The 18,370-nt window shown below is 44.7% G+C and overlaps 1 protein-coding gene across 1 annotated transcript in view; it reads right to left on the reverse strand.

The window, feature by feature from the left end:
- LOC137426654 (1-phosphatidylinositol 4,5-bisphosphate phosphodiesterase gamma-1-like) overlaps positions 1-18,370 on the reverse strand; it is a 170,900-nt gene that overhangs the window by 89,211 nt on the left and 63,319 nt on the right. Inside the window, exons 12-17 of the mRNA XM_078779175.1 lie at positions 15,590-15,675; positions 15,293-15,413; positions 15,017-15,092; positions 7,969-8,061; positions 7,300-7,407; positions 5,825-5,944 (exon numbers count right to left, since the gene is read on the reverse strand). Of these exons, the coding sequence (XP_078635301.1) occupies positions 5,825-5,944; positions 7,300-7,407; positions 7,969-8,061; positions 15,017-15,092; positions 15,293-15,413; positions 15,590-15,675 (604 nt within the window). The remainder of the gene's footprint in view (positions 1-5,824; positions 5,945-7,299; positions 7,408-7,968; positions 8,062-15,016; positions 15,093-15,292; positions 15,414-15,589; positions 15,676-18,370) is intronic.

Raw genomic sequence — 18,370 nt, forward strand, 5'->3', positions numbered from 1 at the left:
CTCGGAAAGATAAACCAAAGAAGTCAAGACAATAAAACAAGGCAGCTGAGCTAATGCCTCCTCGGAAAGATAAACCAAAGAAGACGAGACAATAAAACAAGGCAGCTGGGTTAATGCCTCCTCGGAAAGATAAACCAAAGAAGACAAGACGATAAAACAAGGCAGCTGGGCTAATGCCTCCTCGGAAAGATAAACCAAAGAAGACAAGACAATAAAACAAGGCAGCTGGGTTAACGCCTCCTCGGAAAGATAAACCAAAGAAGACAAGACGATAAAACAAGGCAGCTGGGTTAATGCCTCCTCGGAAAGATAAAGCAAAGAAGACAAGACGATAAAACAAGGCAGCTGGGCTAATGCCTCCTTGGAAAGATAAACCAAAGAAGACAAGACGATAAAACAAGGCAGCTGGGTTAATGCCTCCTAGGAAAGATAAACCAAAGAAGACAAGACAATAAAACAAGGCAGCTGGGTTAATGCCTCCTCGGAAAGATAAACCAAAGAAGACAAGACGATAAAACAAGGCAGCTGGGCTAATACCTCCTCGGAAAGATAAACCAAAGAAGACAAGACGATAAAACAAGGCAGCTGGGCTAATACCTCCTCGGAAAGATAAACCAAAGAAGACAAGACGATAAAACAAGGCAGCTGGGCTAATTCAAGAGTCTTTATTATTACATGTCCCATACAAATATAAGGCAGTAAAATTCTTAAGTATTGGCTCCTCGACTTTGCAGTAACAATAAATAAAATAACAATATAAAATAAGAAATAGCAACAATAATAACAATATATAAAAAGAATAAAGAGTAAGTAGCAGCTCTAATAATAATAAGTAGCAGTTTTTCATTAATAAAGTGATAACAGCGGCAATAACATAAGAATAATAATAGTAAGTAGAGAATAATAATGGTAAATAGCAGCAATAATAATAATAAGAAGCAGTAATAATAAAGTGATGAACAGTGATAATAAAGTGATAACAGCAGCAGTAATAGAAATATAAGTAGTGTGTAGCAATCAAACAGGCAACAGGTCACCGGCAATCAGTGTTCATTGTTCATGAGCCTGGTTGCCTGATGAAAACAAACTGTCTCTTAGCCTGTTAGTTCGGGCCTTGAAGCTGCGATACCGCTTGCCAGACGGCAGCAGCTGAAACAGTCCATGGTTGGGGTGGTTGGGGTCTTTAATAATCCTACAGGCTTTTCTGACACACTGTCCATTGTATATATCCTGGATGGAGGGAAGCTCACATCCACTGATGCGCTGGGCTGACCGTACGGCCCTCCTCAGCGCTTTGCGGATTCGGGCAGTGCAGTTCCCATACCAGGCAGTGATGCACCCAGTCAGGATGCTCTCTATTGTGCCTCTTTAGAAGGCCCGTAGGATATTCGGCCCCATGCCAAATTTCTTCAGCCGTCTGAGGTGGAAGAGGCGTTGCTGAGCCTTTTTCACCACTTGACTGGTGTGCTCGTTCCAAGTGAGGTCCTCAGTAATGTGGACGCCGAGGAACTTGAAGCTGCTGACTCTCTCAACAGCAGACCCGTTGATGGCGATGGGGTCCAGCCTCTCTCCTCTCTTCCTGAAGTCCACGATCAGCTCCTTTGTTTTCTCAACATTGAGAGAGAGGTTGTTTTCCTGGCACCACTGTGTCAGGTTGTTGACCTCTCTCCTGTAGGCCGTCTTGTCCCTGTCGGTGATCAGGCCTATCACTGTTGTGTCGTCGGCGAACTTAATCACTGAGTTGGAGCTGTGCATGACCACACAGTCGTGGGTGTACAGGGAGTAGAGGAGGGGGCTCAGTACACAACCCTGCGGGGCTCCTGTGTTGAGGGTCAGAGGGGTAGAGGTGTTGGAACCCATCCTCACCACCTGGCGTCGACCCGACAGAAAGTTCATGATCCAGCTGCACAGGCTGGGGTTAAATCCTAGGCCCCTTAGCTTGTTGTCGAGTCTGGAGGGGACTATTGTATTGAATGCTGAATGGTAATCTACAAACAGCATCCTCACATAGAAGTTCCTCTTCTCCAGGTGGGTGAGGGCGGTGTGGAGTGTTGTGGCTATGGCGTCGTCCGTCGATCTGTTTTGCCAGAAAGCAAATTGGTGGGGGTCTAGGGTGGGTGGTAACATGCTACAGATAAGATCCTTAACCAGCTTCTCAAAGCATTTGCTCACTATGGGAGTGAGGGCAACAGGACGCCAGTCATTTAAGCACGTTACCTTGCTTTTCTTCGGCACTGGAACAATGATGGATGACTTAAAGCAGGAGGGGACTGTACACGTAAAAAGGGAGAGGTTGAATATGTCCATAAACACACCAGTCAGCTGTGCCGCGCACTCTCTAAACACTCGGCCTGGGATGCCGTCTGGTCCGGCCGCCTTGTGGATGTTGATATGTCTGAATGCCTTGCGTACGTCGGCCTCGGTGACGGCCAGAGTGCTGGACATGTTGGCGGTGGTGGTGACTCCCTCCGGGAGGTTGGTGTTATGAACCTCAAAACGGGCGTAAAAACCATTTAGCTCGTCTGGGAGGGAGGCGGCAACGTTAGCTACACAGCTGGGTCTCCCTTTAAAGTCCGATATTATGTGTAGTCCCTGCCACATACTACGTGAGTCATTACCACTTAGCTGTGTCTCAATCTTTTCTCTGTATTTTCGCTTTGCTGCCTTGATCGCTCTGCGAAGGTCGTAGTGGTTTTTCTTTCCTCCGCTTCGTCTCCCAAGGCGAAGGCAGTGTTTCTTGCTTTGAGGGCAGCTCGCACAGAACTGTTGATCCATGGCTTTTGGTTTGGATACACCCGGACTATTTTTGTGAGGACAACGTCCACTGTACACTTCCGAATGAATCCAATGACTGTTTCCGCATACTCATCACTGTTGTTTTCTGACGCATCACGAAACATCTTCCAGTCCGCGTGATCAAAACAGTCCTGTAATATGGTGAGCGATTGGTCAGGCCAGCGGTGGATCGTCCTCACGGAGGGCGCTGCTTGCTTCAGCTTCTGCCTATAGGCGGGCAGGAGCAGGATGGAGGAGTGATCCAATTTGCCGAACGGTGGGCGGAGGAGGGATTTGAAGGCATTGCGGAAGGAAGAGTAGCAATGGAAAGATAAACCTCCTCGGAAATATCAACCAAAGAAGTCAAGACAATAAAACAAGGCAGCTCGGCTAATGCCTCCTCGGAAAGATAAACCAAAGAAGTCAAGACAAAAAACAAGGCAGCTGGGCTAATGCCTCCTCGGAAAGATAAACCAAAGACGCCAAGACAATAAAACAAGGCAGCTGGGCTAATGCCTCCTCGGAAAGATAAACCAAAGAAGACAAGACGACAAAACAAGGCAGATGGGCTAATGCCTCCTCGGAAAGATAAACCGAAGAAGACAAGACAATAAAACAAGGCAGCTGGGCTAATGCCTCCTCGGAAAGATAAACCAAAGAAGACAAGACGACAAAACATGGCAGCTGGGCAAATGCCTCCTCGGAAAGATAAACCGAAGAAGACAAGACAATAAAACAAGGCAGCTGGGCTAATGCCTCCTCGGAAAGATAAACCAAAGAAGACAAGACAATAAAACAAGGCAGCTGGAATAATGCCTCCTCGGAAAGATAAACCGAAGAAGACAAGACGATAAAACAAGGCAGCTGGGCAAATGCCTCCTCGGAAAGATAAACCAAAGAAGACAAGACAATAAAACAAGGCAGCTGGGCAAATGCCTCCTCAGAAAGATAAACCAAAGAAGTCAAGACAATAAAACAAGGTAGCAGGGCTAATGCCTCTTCGGAAAGATAAACCAAAGAAGACAAGACGATAAAACAAGGCAGCTGGGCTAATGCCTCCTCGGAAAGATAAACCGAAGAAGACAAGACAATAAAACAAGGCAGCTGGGCTAATGCCTCCTCGGAAAGATACACCAAAGAAGACAATACAATAAAACAAGGCAGCCGGGCTAATGCCCCCTCGGAAAGATAAACCAAAGAAGACAAGACAATAAGACAAGGCAGCTGGGCTAATGCCACCTCGGAAAGATAAACCAAAGAAGACAAGACAATAAAACAAGGCAGCTGGGCTAATGCCTCCTCGGAAAGATAAACCAAAGAAGACAAGACGATAAAACAAGGCAGCTGGGTTAAGGCCTCCTCGGAAAGATAAACCGAAGAAGACAAGACGATAAAACAAGGCAGCTGGGCAAACGCCTCCTCGGAAAGATAAACCAAAGAAGACAAGACAATAAAACAAGGCAGCTGGGCTAATGCCTCCTCGGAAAGATAAACCAAAGAAGACAAGACGATAAAACAAGGCAGCTGGGTTAATGCCTCCTCGGAAAGATAAACCGAAGAAGACAAGACGATAAAACAAGGCAGCTGGGCAAATGCCTCCTCGGAAAGATAAACCAAAGAAGACAAGACAATAAAACAAGGCAGCTGGGCTAATGCCTCCTCGGAAAGATAAACCAAAGAAGACAAGACAATAAGACAAGGCAGCTGGGCTAATGCCTCCTCGGAAAGATAAACCAAAGACAAGACGATAAAACAAGGCAGCTGGGCTAATGCCTCCTCGGAAAGATAAACCAAAGAAGACAAGACAATAAGACAAGGCAGTTGGGCTAATGCCTCCTCGGAAAGATAAACCAAAGAAGACAAGACAATAAAACAAGGCAGCTGGGCTAATGCCTCCTCGGAAAGATAAACCAAAGAAGACAAGACAATAAAACAAGGCAGCCGGGCTAATGCCTCCTCGGAAAGATAAACCAAAGAAGATAAGACAATAAAACAAGGCAGCCGGGCTAATGCCTCCTCGGAAAGATAAACCAAAGAAGTCATTGCAGTACCCAGTGATGGTGGAATGCCACAACGGAAATTTGACTTGGACCCAATTCCTTTGGGAAACGTGCTGAGCCATCCTGGGGAATAACGGTTATCTATCTATAATTCCAGCAATCTCTGTGTGTCTGTCTGTGTGTCTGTGTGTCTGTGACCGCTGTTTCTCGACAACCACGGGTCCGATATACTTGAAACTTGCCAGGTATATTGCTGGGGACCCGAGGATGTGCCTTTTCAAGGTTTGTAATTAATCGGACAAGTACCTACCGAGCTATGTCCAAAAAACGCTTCAACCAATCAGAGAGCAGCGAGCTATCACGTGTGCCGAACCGTTAATGCAATGCAAGCGTTAATGCGTTAATGCAAGGCTTTTCTTTTTTCCCCTCTTCTCTTTCTACTTTTCCTTGCGATTAAATTGCAAACAGCCAAAATACGTTGGCGCTAATTGAATAATTGGCCATTAACACTAAAATAATCGTAACTGCGATATGCCAACTTCCGGACAGTGCAGCCTTCCATGTTGTTGTTGTTTGCAGCAGCTGTTTGCAGCAAGGCAAGGCTTTTCAACTATGTTGCCGTTAAACTATGTTTTAAAACGAATTCAAACTGCGATTAAATTAAAACGATTCATCCTAACTGCGATTTGCGAACTTCCGGACAGTGACGACTTATCTTCCGGCAGCCAATCACAGAACGCTCTGTTGCGTAGGCGTGGCCGATGTGAGACGAGCGGAGCTGAGCGCGTTACGAGCTGACCGCCATTACGGTACGTAATTCGATTTCTTATGCGCATTATTTCTCCCAATTCAGTCAGAGCGAAGGGCGGAAGCGAAGAGCGTTGCTTTTTTTGTTTACGGGCGTACGGGCGGGGTAGAGCGTACGGGTAGCGTTTTTTTTTTTTTTTGGCCACGGAACGGGCACCCACGTACGGGCAATGCCCTAGTAATTAATAATGATGATTGTAATCAAGGTCTGATGAAGAGAAGCTGACATTGCAGCACCACACCTCCTTCTCACCATCACCAAGATCTCCAGTCTCGTCTTCCTCCAACCCGCGCCTCTCCGCCGTCTCCTCGGAGTAATAAATACAGTTGTGAGTCAGGACAAAGTAGTGTGGGTTCCACCCCTGTGGGAATGGTGCGGAAAGCAGAGGTCATCGAACATTCTTTCAATACAGAATGGCAATATGATCACGAGGTACACCTGCTAAACTTCCGCGAAGCAAAAGTAAACGACTGCTTCATAACGCCAGAGCCAATAAACGAACCTAACAAAGGTGGTTTTGAGCATCACAAAGTTATCGGTTGGTTCTGAAGAATATCTCGGGAAGTTGCTTCGACATTTAAAACTCCTACAGGTTGGTTATCCTATGTTCCACCTATTCCGATCACAAGGTGACAATTAGAAAGCATCTGAAAATGCAAAGCCCGTCCACGTCCGTCTGTATTCTTCTTCCGCATGCTCAAAATAACGAAAACAGTTTAAAAAAATACAAAATGAAAATTGATGATTTTATGCAGCCTTGAACTTTGAGCTTTAGATCTAAAAAAATAATCAACTTCTTGCTTTTTATTTGAGAACCAATTCTGTGTCCAATAAGCAAATTCAGAAAATTCCAGCTCAATTGGACGAAAATTGACGATTTATGCAACATGGCCTTTTGACCAGATTATTAATTTGCCTTCTTCATATTCTCATAATAAAGCTTTCTTAAGAATTTGATGAGAAAAATTCAAATGGTAAAAACGGTACGGCCTGGACAGACACACACACACATAAACACACACACACACACACACTGAGACAGATACACAGACAGACAGACAGACACACACACACAGACATAGACAGATACACACACAGACAGACAGACACACACACACACACACGCACAGACAGACAGACAGACAGACACACACACACAGACACACACATACAGACAGACAGACACACACAGACAGACACAGACACAGACAGATACACACATAGACACACACAGACAGACACACACACAGACACACAGACAGACACACACACAGAGATACACACATACAGACACACAGACAGACACAAGCACACACACACAGACAGACACACATACACAGACACACACACACACAGACACACATATACATAGACACACACACAGACACACACACACAGACAGACACATACAGACAGACAGACACATACAGACAGACACAGACACAGACACAAACACACACAGACACAGACACAGACAGAGACATAGACAGATACACACACAGACAGACAGACAGACAGACACGCACACACACACACAGACAGACACACACAGGCAGACAGACAGATACACACAGACACGGACAGATACACACTCAGACATGCAGAAGTGATTGCAAAACCCCGCCTCTTGCTATGCACGGGACGGGCTAATAACAGAGCATCCATATGAAGCATTCATCGATCTTTCAAGGAATGTGAATACGTAGGACAACTCACGTGGTCAATGGGGTCCTCTAGGTATAAAATTCCATTCTTCAGTGAATTGCTGAGGTCATACTCACTCCCCGGGTTCTCTTCCAAACCTTGAGATTCAATGGTCTTGTGCTGTTGGGTAAGATGATACAGGTAAGAATGTCATTGAAGTAGACCATGAAGAAAGGTGCGAGTCTGTATCTGCTTTCTCACCTAACTCTTCATTTACTCTACTTATTGAGTTTCTCCAAACCATCGACTGGTCTGGTGTTGGCTTAGCAGTTAGGGTGCCGGCTTGGGATCCTAGGATCCTGGGTTTGAATCCCGGTCGATTGCTAAATTAACGCCAGGGGGGTTGACTCAGCCTGTCATCCTTCCGAGGTCGGCAAATTGAGTACCAGCTTGCTGGGATGAATGATCCCGGTGTGTACCCCGATTTAGAATAGGTACACCGTATCCCTGTGCATCGTAAGAGGAGACCGAGGGTTGGCGTCAGGAAGGGCATCCGGCCATAAAAACATTGCCTCAAACAGGGCCCCATGAGGTCATGGGGCCTGCAAGGCTAACCCCCGCTCTAGCGGGGAAAAATGGCCTTTAAAAAAACGATCATTCATTCATATATTCATCTACGGTAAATCATCTTTGGGGAGGTGACACAAGGGCACAAAACGCATGGACACAAAATAAGAAGACCTTGAGTATAATTTTCTGTCTGAGCTGGTTTGGTGTTGGTAGTTCGTCCGACATCGTGTCGATTGGCTTTGTGAGAAGCATGTCCTCAAAGACCTGCACAGACATCAGAGAGGAAATCAGAGAAAGGATGATGGTGGGGTGTACAAGGTTAGAATCCTGCTCTACCAAATGATAGTACCGTTCATTGTGCATGATACTTCAAATACTTACAGGAAGGATCACTGCTCACCTCCTCTCCTTCATTCCTCTTTCCTCACACAGGTGGAACCACTTACCTTCCTGAGTTGGTTTCAATGCCACTCTTCCTTCCAGGTGGCAGTACATTACCATGTTCTCCACCTAGCGATCTTTTCTCCCAACACTAACCTTCCCCAAACCCACCCATCGTATAAATTACAGACCCCCATTTTTGTATGCAAAGTCGAGGCTCATGGAAGAGCTTCTTCTTCTTATCGTGTTCACGGACAGTCCGTACATGGCCCAGCCAAAACTGGACACATCTTTGCGCCTTGTTGTTGAATTCGGCAAGATCTGTAACAGTGCAGGGTTCCTCTCGCGATGGACATTGCAGGAGATGTTGCATGGTCTGTGGCTCAGTTCCACATTCGCGAGTTGTCGGGCTGGTTGTACATCCCCATTTGTTTAGTGACACCTTTGAACGACGGAAGCCAAACAGTTCAATCTTGGTTTCATCAGACCACAGAATCTTGTTTCTCACAGTCTGAGAGTCCTTTAGGTGTTTTTTTGCAAACTCCAAGCGGGCTTTCATGTGTCTTTCACTGAGGAGAGGCTTCCGTCTGGCCACTCTGCCATAAAGCCCAGATCGGTGGAGTGTTGCAGTGATGGTTGTCCTTCTGGAAGTTTCTCCCATCTCCACACAGGATCTCTGGAGCTCAGCCAGAGTGACCATCGGGTTCTTGGTCACCTCTCTTACCAAGGCCCTTCTCCCCCGATTGCTCAGTTTGGCCGGGCGGCCAGCTCAAGGAAGAGTCCTGGTTGTTCCAAACTTCTTCCATTTAGGAATTATGGAGGCCACTGTGCTCTTGGGAACCTTCAATGCAGCAGAGATTTTTTGTAGGCTTCCCCAGATCTGTGCCTCGACACAATCCTGTCTCTGAGCTCTGCAGGCAGTTCCTTCGACCTCATGGCTTGGTTTTTGCTCTGATATGCATTGTCAGCTGTGAGACCTTATATAGACAGGTGTGTGCCTTTCCAAATCATGTCCAATCAATTGAATTTACCACAGGTGGACTCCAATCAAGGTGGAGAAACATCTCAAAGATGATAAAGAGAAATGGGAGACACCTGAGCTAAATTTCAAGTGTCATAGCAAAGGGTATGAATACTTATGTCAATGTGATATTTCAGTTTTTTCTTTTGAATAAATTTGCAAAACTTTCTAAAATCCTGTTTTCTCTTTGTCATTATGGGGTATCGAGTGCAGATTGATGAGGGAAAAAATGAATTTAAACGATTTCAGCAAAAGGCTGCAACATAACATGTGAAAAAAGTGAAGGGGTCTGAATACTTTCTGAATGCACTCACTGTATATTATATATTTGACAAAAACCTCTAAATTAATCACTTGGCATTTTTCATCACAAAAAACATTACAGTGTTGTCCAACAAGGCCAAATATGCTTACTGTACTGTATTCATATCATTTTTTTCTAATACACAGTGTGTTTCAGAAGAAAGTTTCACTTTGTAGAAATATCACCGGCTTATATTACCCACCGAAGGTAGGCCGGGATGGGCACTCCAACCCAGGGGAGCAGAGTGTCGATGCGAGTGTGAATCAAAGCAGGAACACTCAAACATCATAATATTGATGAATACATCTATCTATAATTCCAGTAATCTCTGTGTGTATGTTTGTATGTTTGTATGTTTGTATGTATGTATGTATGTATGTATGTATGTTTGTCTGTGACCGCTGTTTCTCGACAACTACCGGTCCGATATACTTTAAACTTGCCAGGTATATTGCTGGGGACCCGAGGATGTGCCTTTTCAAGGTTTCATATTAATCGGACAAGTAGTTACCGAGCTATGGCGATTTAGCCGTTCGCCGTTCGCTTTGGCGTTGCGAATGGACCAAACCATTTGATGTAAATAGAGGGGGGGGTTCTGTGGTCGTTGCGAATGGACCAAACCATTTCATGTAAATAGAGGGGGGGGATTGTCACTGTACTCGCAAGTCGTTCGCCGTTCGCTTTGGCGTTGCGAATGGACCAAAACATTTCATGGACCAAACCATTTCATGTAAATAGAGGGGGGGGGATTGTCACCGTACTCGCACCCACGTACCCACGTACCCACGTACGGGCATTGCACCCACGTACGGGCATGCCCTAGTCTATCTATAATTCCAGTAATCTCTGTGTGTATGTTTGTATGTTTGTATGTTTGTATGTATGTATGTATGTATGTATGTTTGTCTGTGACCGCTGTTTCTCGACAACTACCGGTCCGATATACTTGAAACTTGCCAGGTATATTGCTGGGGACCCGAGGATGTGCCTTTTCAAGGTTTGAAATTAATCGGACAAGTAGTTACCGAGCTATGGCGATTTCTTTACCAAACACCGCAAGCCGTTCGCTTTGGACCAAACCATTTCATGTAAATAGAGGGGGGGGGTTCTGTGGTCGTTGCGAATGGACCAAACCATTCATGTAAATAGAGGGGGGGGTTCTGTGGTCGTTACTGCCACGTGGTTTCAAAGTTTTTTTTTGTTGTTGTTTGCACGCATGTTTTTTTGCACCCACGTACGGGCACGCCCTAGGATGTTTACACACACACACCCCTACACAAATTTTTTTTTTTTTTTTTTTTTGGCAAGGAACGGGCACCCACGTACGGGCACGTCCTAGCTTATATATAGTACGGGCATGCCCTAGTATAGTGCAATGCCATTTAGGAATTGCTGCTTTTATTCACGTAAACTATAACGTCATAGCCACAACAAACTACAAGAGAATGCTATTTGCTTGTGAGGGTAGCAGCACATATGGACCATAAAGTACAACAGCCGCCATTTACTAAGGAAATGTGGGGGTTTGTGGTGGGGCCCAACAATTACATTCTTAAAACCACATTGTTCTAACCACAGTGACAGGAAAAATGGGGGAGGTATGTGGTGGCTACCCACTGCTTGCTTGCCTGTTATACCACATGGTACACAAGTGTTTTATAAAGTGATTGAGTCTGAATGACAGGGTGGAAGGATGACAAACTGACAAGAGGGGGGTATGGGGGGCACAGACAACTATGGAGTGAATAGATAAAGTCGCACCCAGGTAGATTAAGAGGGAAGGGTTCAGGGTTAGCCACAACTATCAATAAGTGGAATAGTGGTGGGTATCACGAAGAAGTCTAGAGAAGAGCAAGATATGTCAAATACAGGAAGGCCATTCTACATACAAATGAGAGAAAATAGGTACAAAGGACTACAGGTGAGAATAAGTTTGAGTTGGGGCAGGTAATAGGGAACATGTGACTGTATCAGAGTATGTAACCTAATTGGGATGAAGAGAGGTAGAGAACAGGAAGGACAATACCATAAGTAAGACAAAGAATTGCAAACTCACCAATTTGTCTGCGGTGAGAAACAAGGCCTAACGAGTGATCTGACATCAGTATTTTGGAGAAGAGATAGGATATGAGGACTACATTAGATAGGACATGAGGACTACATGAGATAGGACATGAGGACTACATGAGATAGGACATGAAGACTTCATGAGATAGGACACGAAGACTTCATGAGATAGGACACGAAGACTTCATGAGATAGGACACAAAGACTTCATGAGATAGGACATGAAGACTTCATGAGATAGGACATGAAGACTTCATGAGATAGGACATGAAGACTTCATGAGATAGGACATGAGGACTTCATGAGATAGGACATGAAGACTTCATGAGATAGGACATGAATACTTCATGAGATAGGACATGAAGACTTCATGAGATAGGACACAAAGACTTCATGAGATAGGACACGAGGACTTCATGAGATAGGACACGAAGACTTCATGAGATAGGACACGAAGACTTCATGAGATAGGACATGAAGACTTCATGAGATAGGACACGAAGACTTCATGAGATAGGACATGAAGACTTCATGACATAGTACATGAAGACTTCATGAGATAGGACATGAGGACTACATGAGATAGGACAAGAGGACTACATGAGATAGGACATGAGGACTACATGAGATAGGACATGAGGATTTCAAGAGATAGAACATGAGGACTTCATGAGATAGGACATGAAGACTTCATGAGGTAGGACATGAATACTTCATGAGATTGGACATGAATACTTCATGAGATAGGACATGAATACTTCATGAGATAGGACCTTTACCTTACTGATGATGGGAAGGTTGACATTGAGAAGCTGTTCTTGTAAATAGAGATTATGTTAGAGACCCTCCACATTGACCTCTGTAGACATCTGAGAAGGACCTACATTAGATCAAAGAAAGACGAGCAGACATTAAGCAGACACATGGACATTGAAGATTAAAGCATTGATCCACTCTGGACTTGTACCTGAAGATGTTCCACATGGACATTGTTGATCCACTCTGGACTTGTACTTGAAGATGTTACACATGGACATTGTTGCTCCACTCTGGACTTGTACCTGAAGATGTTCCACATGGACATTGTTGCTCCACTCTGGACTTGTACCTGAAGATGTTACACATGGACATTGTTGCTCCACTCTGGACTTGTACCTGAAGATGTTCTACATGTACATTGTTGCTCCACTCTGGACTTGTACCTGAAGATGTTACACATGGACATTGTTGCTCCACTCTGGACTTGTACCTGAAGATGTTCCAAAGTTCCACAGAAATGTTTAGATGTTTGAAAGTGAGATCGAAGATATATTTATTTTTCATCATACTGTAAAAGCCTGTAACGAGAGGTTTGGTGGAATGCCAATTGAAGGATTGAGTCGTCAGGCCATTTAACTAAAGATAGTGTTCAGACACTGTGCCTTATCTCAAGCTGTGTCCGTCAGACTCCATCTTTCATCAATGAAGGAAGTGATGAAGATTACATTGCAAAGATGGACCTGATCCTTTATCATCGGGTTTCAGAGGTTCGTCAGAGGCCTTTGAGATCCGATTTCGGGCAGGTGCGATATCATACCTTGGACTGTGTGCTTTGAACAAAACGATAGTCTGCTTTGGAACACGACTCTGAATCCCATTGATAATATTGGTTTTTCACATGGAGAAGGAATCTCCTGATGATCAATGGACTTCGAGCTGCTGCAAGAGAAACAATCAATTTTCCCTCTGAAGTCTAGAACGCGACGGCACAAACCAGAGGTCACAGCATTTGAAACAAACTCTCAATTTGAGGTGTTCTGGTACCTGAACGTCGTTGTAGCGATAACTTTGCAATTCTGTGATCAGTGACAACTAGAAACTCGAATCGCTGGATATAAAAGTTTGGACTTGATCATCGAGACCAAGGCATCGATAACAACGACCGTTTCCAACTTGTTGGCAAGGGTCTGCATTGGTAGACAATTCAAACGATGGGTTTTATAAACTTAAGGTTAATAAAGGTGTGCTAACTGCCGTGGGAAGCAAGGTGAACCTTACCTTTTGGGCATTAGGCCTTCGTCGGAGCAAGAGGATGCCCAAAACATAAACTTTACCTTGCTTCCAATGGCATTGAGCACACCTTTATCAACTTTCAGCCGATAAGACCCATACCTTGTGTATTCAGCCCTATACAAATGGAAAAAAAATGGCTCAACCTCGACTAGCTGGACCACTAATCAGAAAAGGGTCCTAGCCAGGCCATGTCCCGTTAAATAGAATTCATTCCCCTAGTAAAGGTGCGTCGACTTACAACTTAACTACTGCACAGAAGAGATTTCAAACACCTGCTCGAAATGACTTGTTTGTACAGATATACATGACGTAACAAGTAAATAACAGAGATTTTAACAAAGGAAAATCAAAGTGATAGGCAAGCCGCACACAGACCATTCAAACCACCGAGAGACGGTCCTAGAGACGGTCCTAGAGACGGTCCTAGAGACGATCCTAGAGACGATCCTAGAGACGATCGTAGAGACGATCCTAAAGACAGTCATAGAGACGGTCCTAGAGACGATCCTAAAGACGGTCCTTGAGACGATCGTAGAGACGGTCCTAGAGACGATCCTAGAGACGATCGCAGAGACGATCACAGAGACGGTCCTAGAGAGGGTCCTAGAGACGATGCTAGAGACGATGCTAGAGACAATCCTAGAGACGGTCCGAGAGACAATCCTAGAGCCGGTCCTTGAGACGATCATAGAGACGGTCCTAGAGACGGTCATAGAGACTATCCTAGAGACGGTCCTTGAGACGATCGTAGAGACGGTCCGAGAGACAGTCCGAGAGACGGTCCTTGAGACGGTCCTAGAGACAGTCGTAGAGACAGTCATAGTCATAAAGACGGTCCTAGAGCCGGTCATAGAGACTATCCTAGAGACAGTCATAGAGACGGTCCTAGAGACGATCCCAGAGACGATCCGAAAGACGGTCCTTGAGACGATCGTCGAGACGGTCCTAAGGACGGTCCTAGAGCCGGTCCTAGAGACGGTCCTAGAGACGGTCCTAGAGACGATCGCAGAGACGGTTCTAGAGAGGGTCCTAGAGAGGGTCCTAGAGAGCGTCCTTGAGACGGTCCTAGAGATGGTCCTAGAGACGGTCCTAGAGACGGTCCTAGAGGGTTTGTGACATTCTGTGTCATACTCTACCACCCCATAACAACTTCACAGACAATCCGTGAGGCCTCAAGTTTCACCTAAGATGTGATCGTTGGAAGATCATCATGGAAGGGAATGAAAAAGACATTTCATCAAATGAGACAGGAAACATGAAATTCAATCTGGGGGTTTCTACCAAAGGTATCACGATTGTATTAACCATATTGCCATCCGATACTTCGTCAAAACCGTACCTGTCTCAAGTAAGTTGAGCAAGGACAGAAGGTGCTTTGAGTGTGAATCTCTTACCTGGCGGAACAGGTATGCCATCCTGCGCTGCTGGGAGATTGTGCAGTGATCTTCAATTGAGAGGATTACCGGATAGCTGTGATCACAAAGTGAAATGGTGATAATCGCTATATAATGGAGCTCATATTAAATACAATTACGATCATGATCATTATAGTGAGACACCAGGGGTGCAGAAGTGTTAGAGACAGAAGCTACGATGATGAAGTTTTGTGAGAGTTCTTAAAGGCAGGTACTGTGATCAACAGGTACATGAGATGGGGCAACACCGCTCACTCTGAGGTTGCGAAGGCATGTTCTTTGATGGTTGTGATCACATCCAGGAAACGGATCTTGGAGGTGAGGGTGTGACCGTGGTAGATTATCGGTGTTTCCTCCGGTCCATCCCAGCAATCCACTGTGGGAGCATTTCACAAGGGAAGTCTCTTTACCAGGAAGTCAAGGTATCTTGCAGATAACGGATTTTTTGAGGTTTTTTTTGGCTTTTTTGAGGTAGTTCAACACCTTGATTGAGTACCGAGTGTAGCCCACGACTAGCCAGGTGTTCTGCGTTACTAGGTGAAGGTTACGTACGTTCGATGCAGCGACAGCCCATTCGTAAGCAACGTGCGTAGGCCTCTGTAGAGGATTCACTGGAGAATTGGTCTCCAGTAAGGTACCTGGCAGGTGTACAAACAGCCCTCATATTGGTGATAACAGAGGTTGAGCATAATAACTCTCAAACATGTATCACTTGCACCACCTGATGACGATTTTCTCACCTTCCAGTTGATGTATAACTGTCTCCAAGTTTATAAACTTACTTTTAAACAAAGTGTTTCATGTGACGTTGATGGGAAATCTCCATCTGTTTAACCGATGTCACTTTGTTCATTAATAAACTCGGTCCTGTCCTCAATTGCTCCCCACACCCATTGTTTGTCCACCTGCCTCTGTCTTGGTCTTCAACTCTGCTGTTGGTGTCCCCCCCCCCCCCCCCCCTAATGTTCCTTGTGGCCTGTTACATCCTGATCCGTTCAGTGTACTAGAACTAGCTCTTCCACGGACCTCTACTATGTATACTAAAAATAGGAGTGACCGCACTATGGTCACAACCTGTGACAAGTTCCGGTAACGGGCCGATTGGTAAACGCTTCTTAAAAGATGAACAGCGTGATTGGGAAACACACGGTTAATGCGATGTTAAAATATTAACTCGACACCTCACCGTGCTTTCTGATGTACCGTGCTTTCTGATGTACCGTGCTTTCTGATGACCATTCTGATGTACCGCGCTTTGATGTACCGTGCTTTCTGATATACCGTTCTGATGTACCGTGCTTTCTGATATACCGTTCTGATGTACCATGCTTTCTGATGTACCATTCTGATGTACCGTGCTTTTTGATATACCATTCTGATGTACCGTGCTTTCTGATGTACCATTCTGATGTACCGTGCTTTTTGATATACCATTCTGATGTACCGTGCTTTCTGATGTACCGTTCTGATGTACCGTGCTTTCTGATGTACCGTTCTGATGTACCGTGCTTTCTGATGTACCGTGCTTTCTGATGTACCGTTCTGATGTACCATTCTAATGCACCGTTCTTTCTGATGTACCGTGCTTTCTGATGTACCGTGCTTTCTGATGTACCATTCTTTCTGATGTACCGTGCTTTCTGATGTGCCGTGCTTTCTGATGTACTGTTCTGATGTACCGTTCTGATGTACCGTGCTTTCTGATGTACCGTGCTTTCTGATGTACTGTTCTGATGTACCGTTCTGATGTACTGTGCTTTCTGATGTACTGTTCTCATGTACCGTTCTGATGCACCGTGCTTTCTGATGTACCTTTCTGATGTACCGTGCTTTCTGATGTACCGTGCTTTCTGAAGTACCATTGTGATGGACTGTTCTGATGTACCGTGCTTTCTGATGTACCGTGCTTTCTGATGTACCGTTCTGATGTACCGTTGTGATGTACTGTTGTGATGTACCGTTGTGATGTACCGTTGTGATGTACCATTGTGATGTACCGTTCTGATGCACCTTGCTGATGTACCGTTTTGTTGTCCATTCTGATGTCCGTTCTGATGCACCGTTCTGATGCACCGTTCTGATGCACCGTCCTTATGTAACATTCTGATGTACCGTTCTGATGTACCGTTCTGATGTACTATTCTGATGTACCATTCTGATGTACCATTGTGATGTACCGTTCTGATGTACCGTTCTCATGTACCGTTCTGATGTACCGTTCTGATGTACCGTTCTGATGTAACATTGTGATGTAACATTGTGATGTACTGTTCTGATGTACCATTGTGATGTACCATTCTGATGTACCATTGTGATGTACTGTTCTGATGTACCATTGTGATGTACTGTTCTGATGTACCATTGTGATGTACCATTGTGATGCACTGTTCTGATGTACCATTGTGATGTACCATTGTGATGTACTGTTCTGATGTACCATTGTGATGTACCATTCTGATGTACCATTGTGATGTACTGTTCTGATGTACCATTGTGATGTACTGTTCTGATGTACCATTGTGATGTACTGTTCTGATGTACCATTGTGATGTACTTTTCTGATGTACCATTGTGATGTACTGTTCTGATGTACCATTGTGATGTACTGTTCTGATGTACCATTGTGATGTACCATTCTGATGTACTGTTCTGATGTACCATTGTGATGTACTTTTCTGATGTACCATTGTGATGTACTTTTCTGATGTACCATTGTGATGTACTGTTCTGATGTATCATTGTGATGTAGCCTACTGTTCTGATGTGCCATTGTGATGTACCATTGTGATGTACCATTGTGATGTGCTGTTCTGATGTACCATTGTGATGTACCATTGTGATGTACTGTTCTGATGTACCATTGTGATGTACCATTGTGATGCACTGTTCTGATGTACCATTGTGATGTACCATTGTGATGTACTGTTCTGATGTACCATTGTGATGTACCATTCTGATGTACCATTGTGATGTACTGTTCTGATGTACCATTGTGATGTACTGTTCTGGTGTACCATTGTGATGTACTGTTCTGATGTACCATTGTGATGTACTTTTCTGATGTACCATTGTGATGTACTGTTCTGATGTACCATTGTGATGTACTGTTCTGATGTACCATTGTGATGTACCATTCTGATGTACTGTTCTGATGTACCATTGTGATGTACTTTTCTGATGTACCATTGTGATGTACTTTTCTGATGTACCATTGTGATGTACTGTTCTGATGTATCATTGTGATGTAGCCTACTGTTCTGATGTGCCATTGTGATGTACCATTGTGATGTACCATTGTGATGTACTGTTCTGATGTGCCATTGTGATGTACCA

The sequence above is a fragment of the Myxine glutinosa genome, chromosome 5 (genome assembly GCF_964187855.1).
Source record: "Myxine glutinosa chromosome 5, kmMyxGlut1.1, whole genome shotgun sequence".
Classification (NCBI taxonomy): domain Eukaryota; kingdom Metazoa; phylum Chordata; class Myxini; order Myxiniformes; family Myxinidae; genus Myxine; species Myxine glutinosa.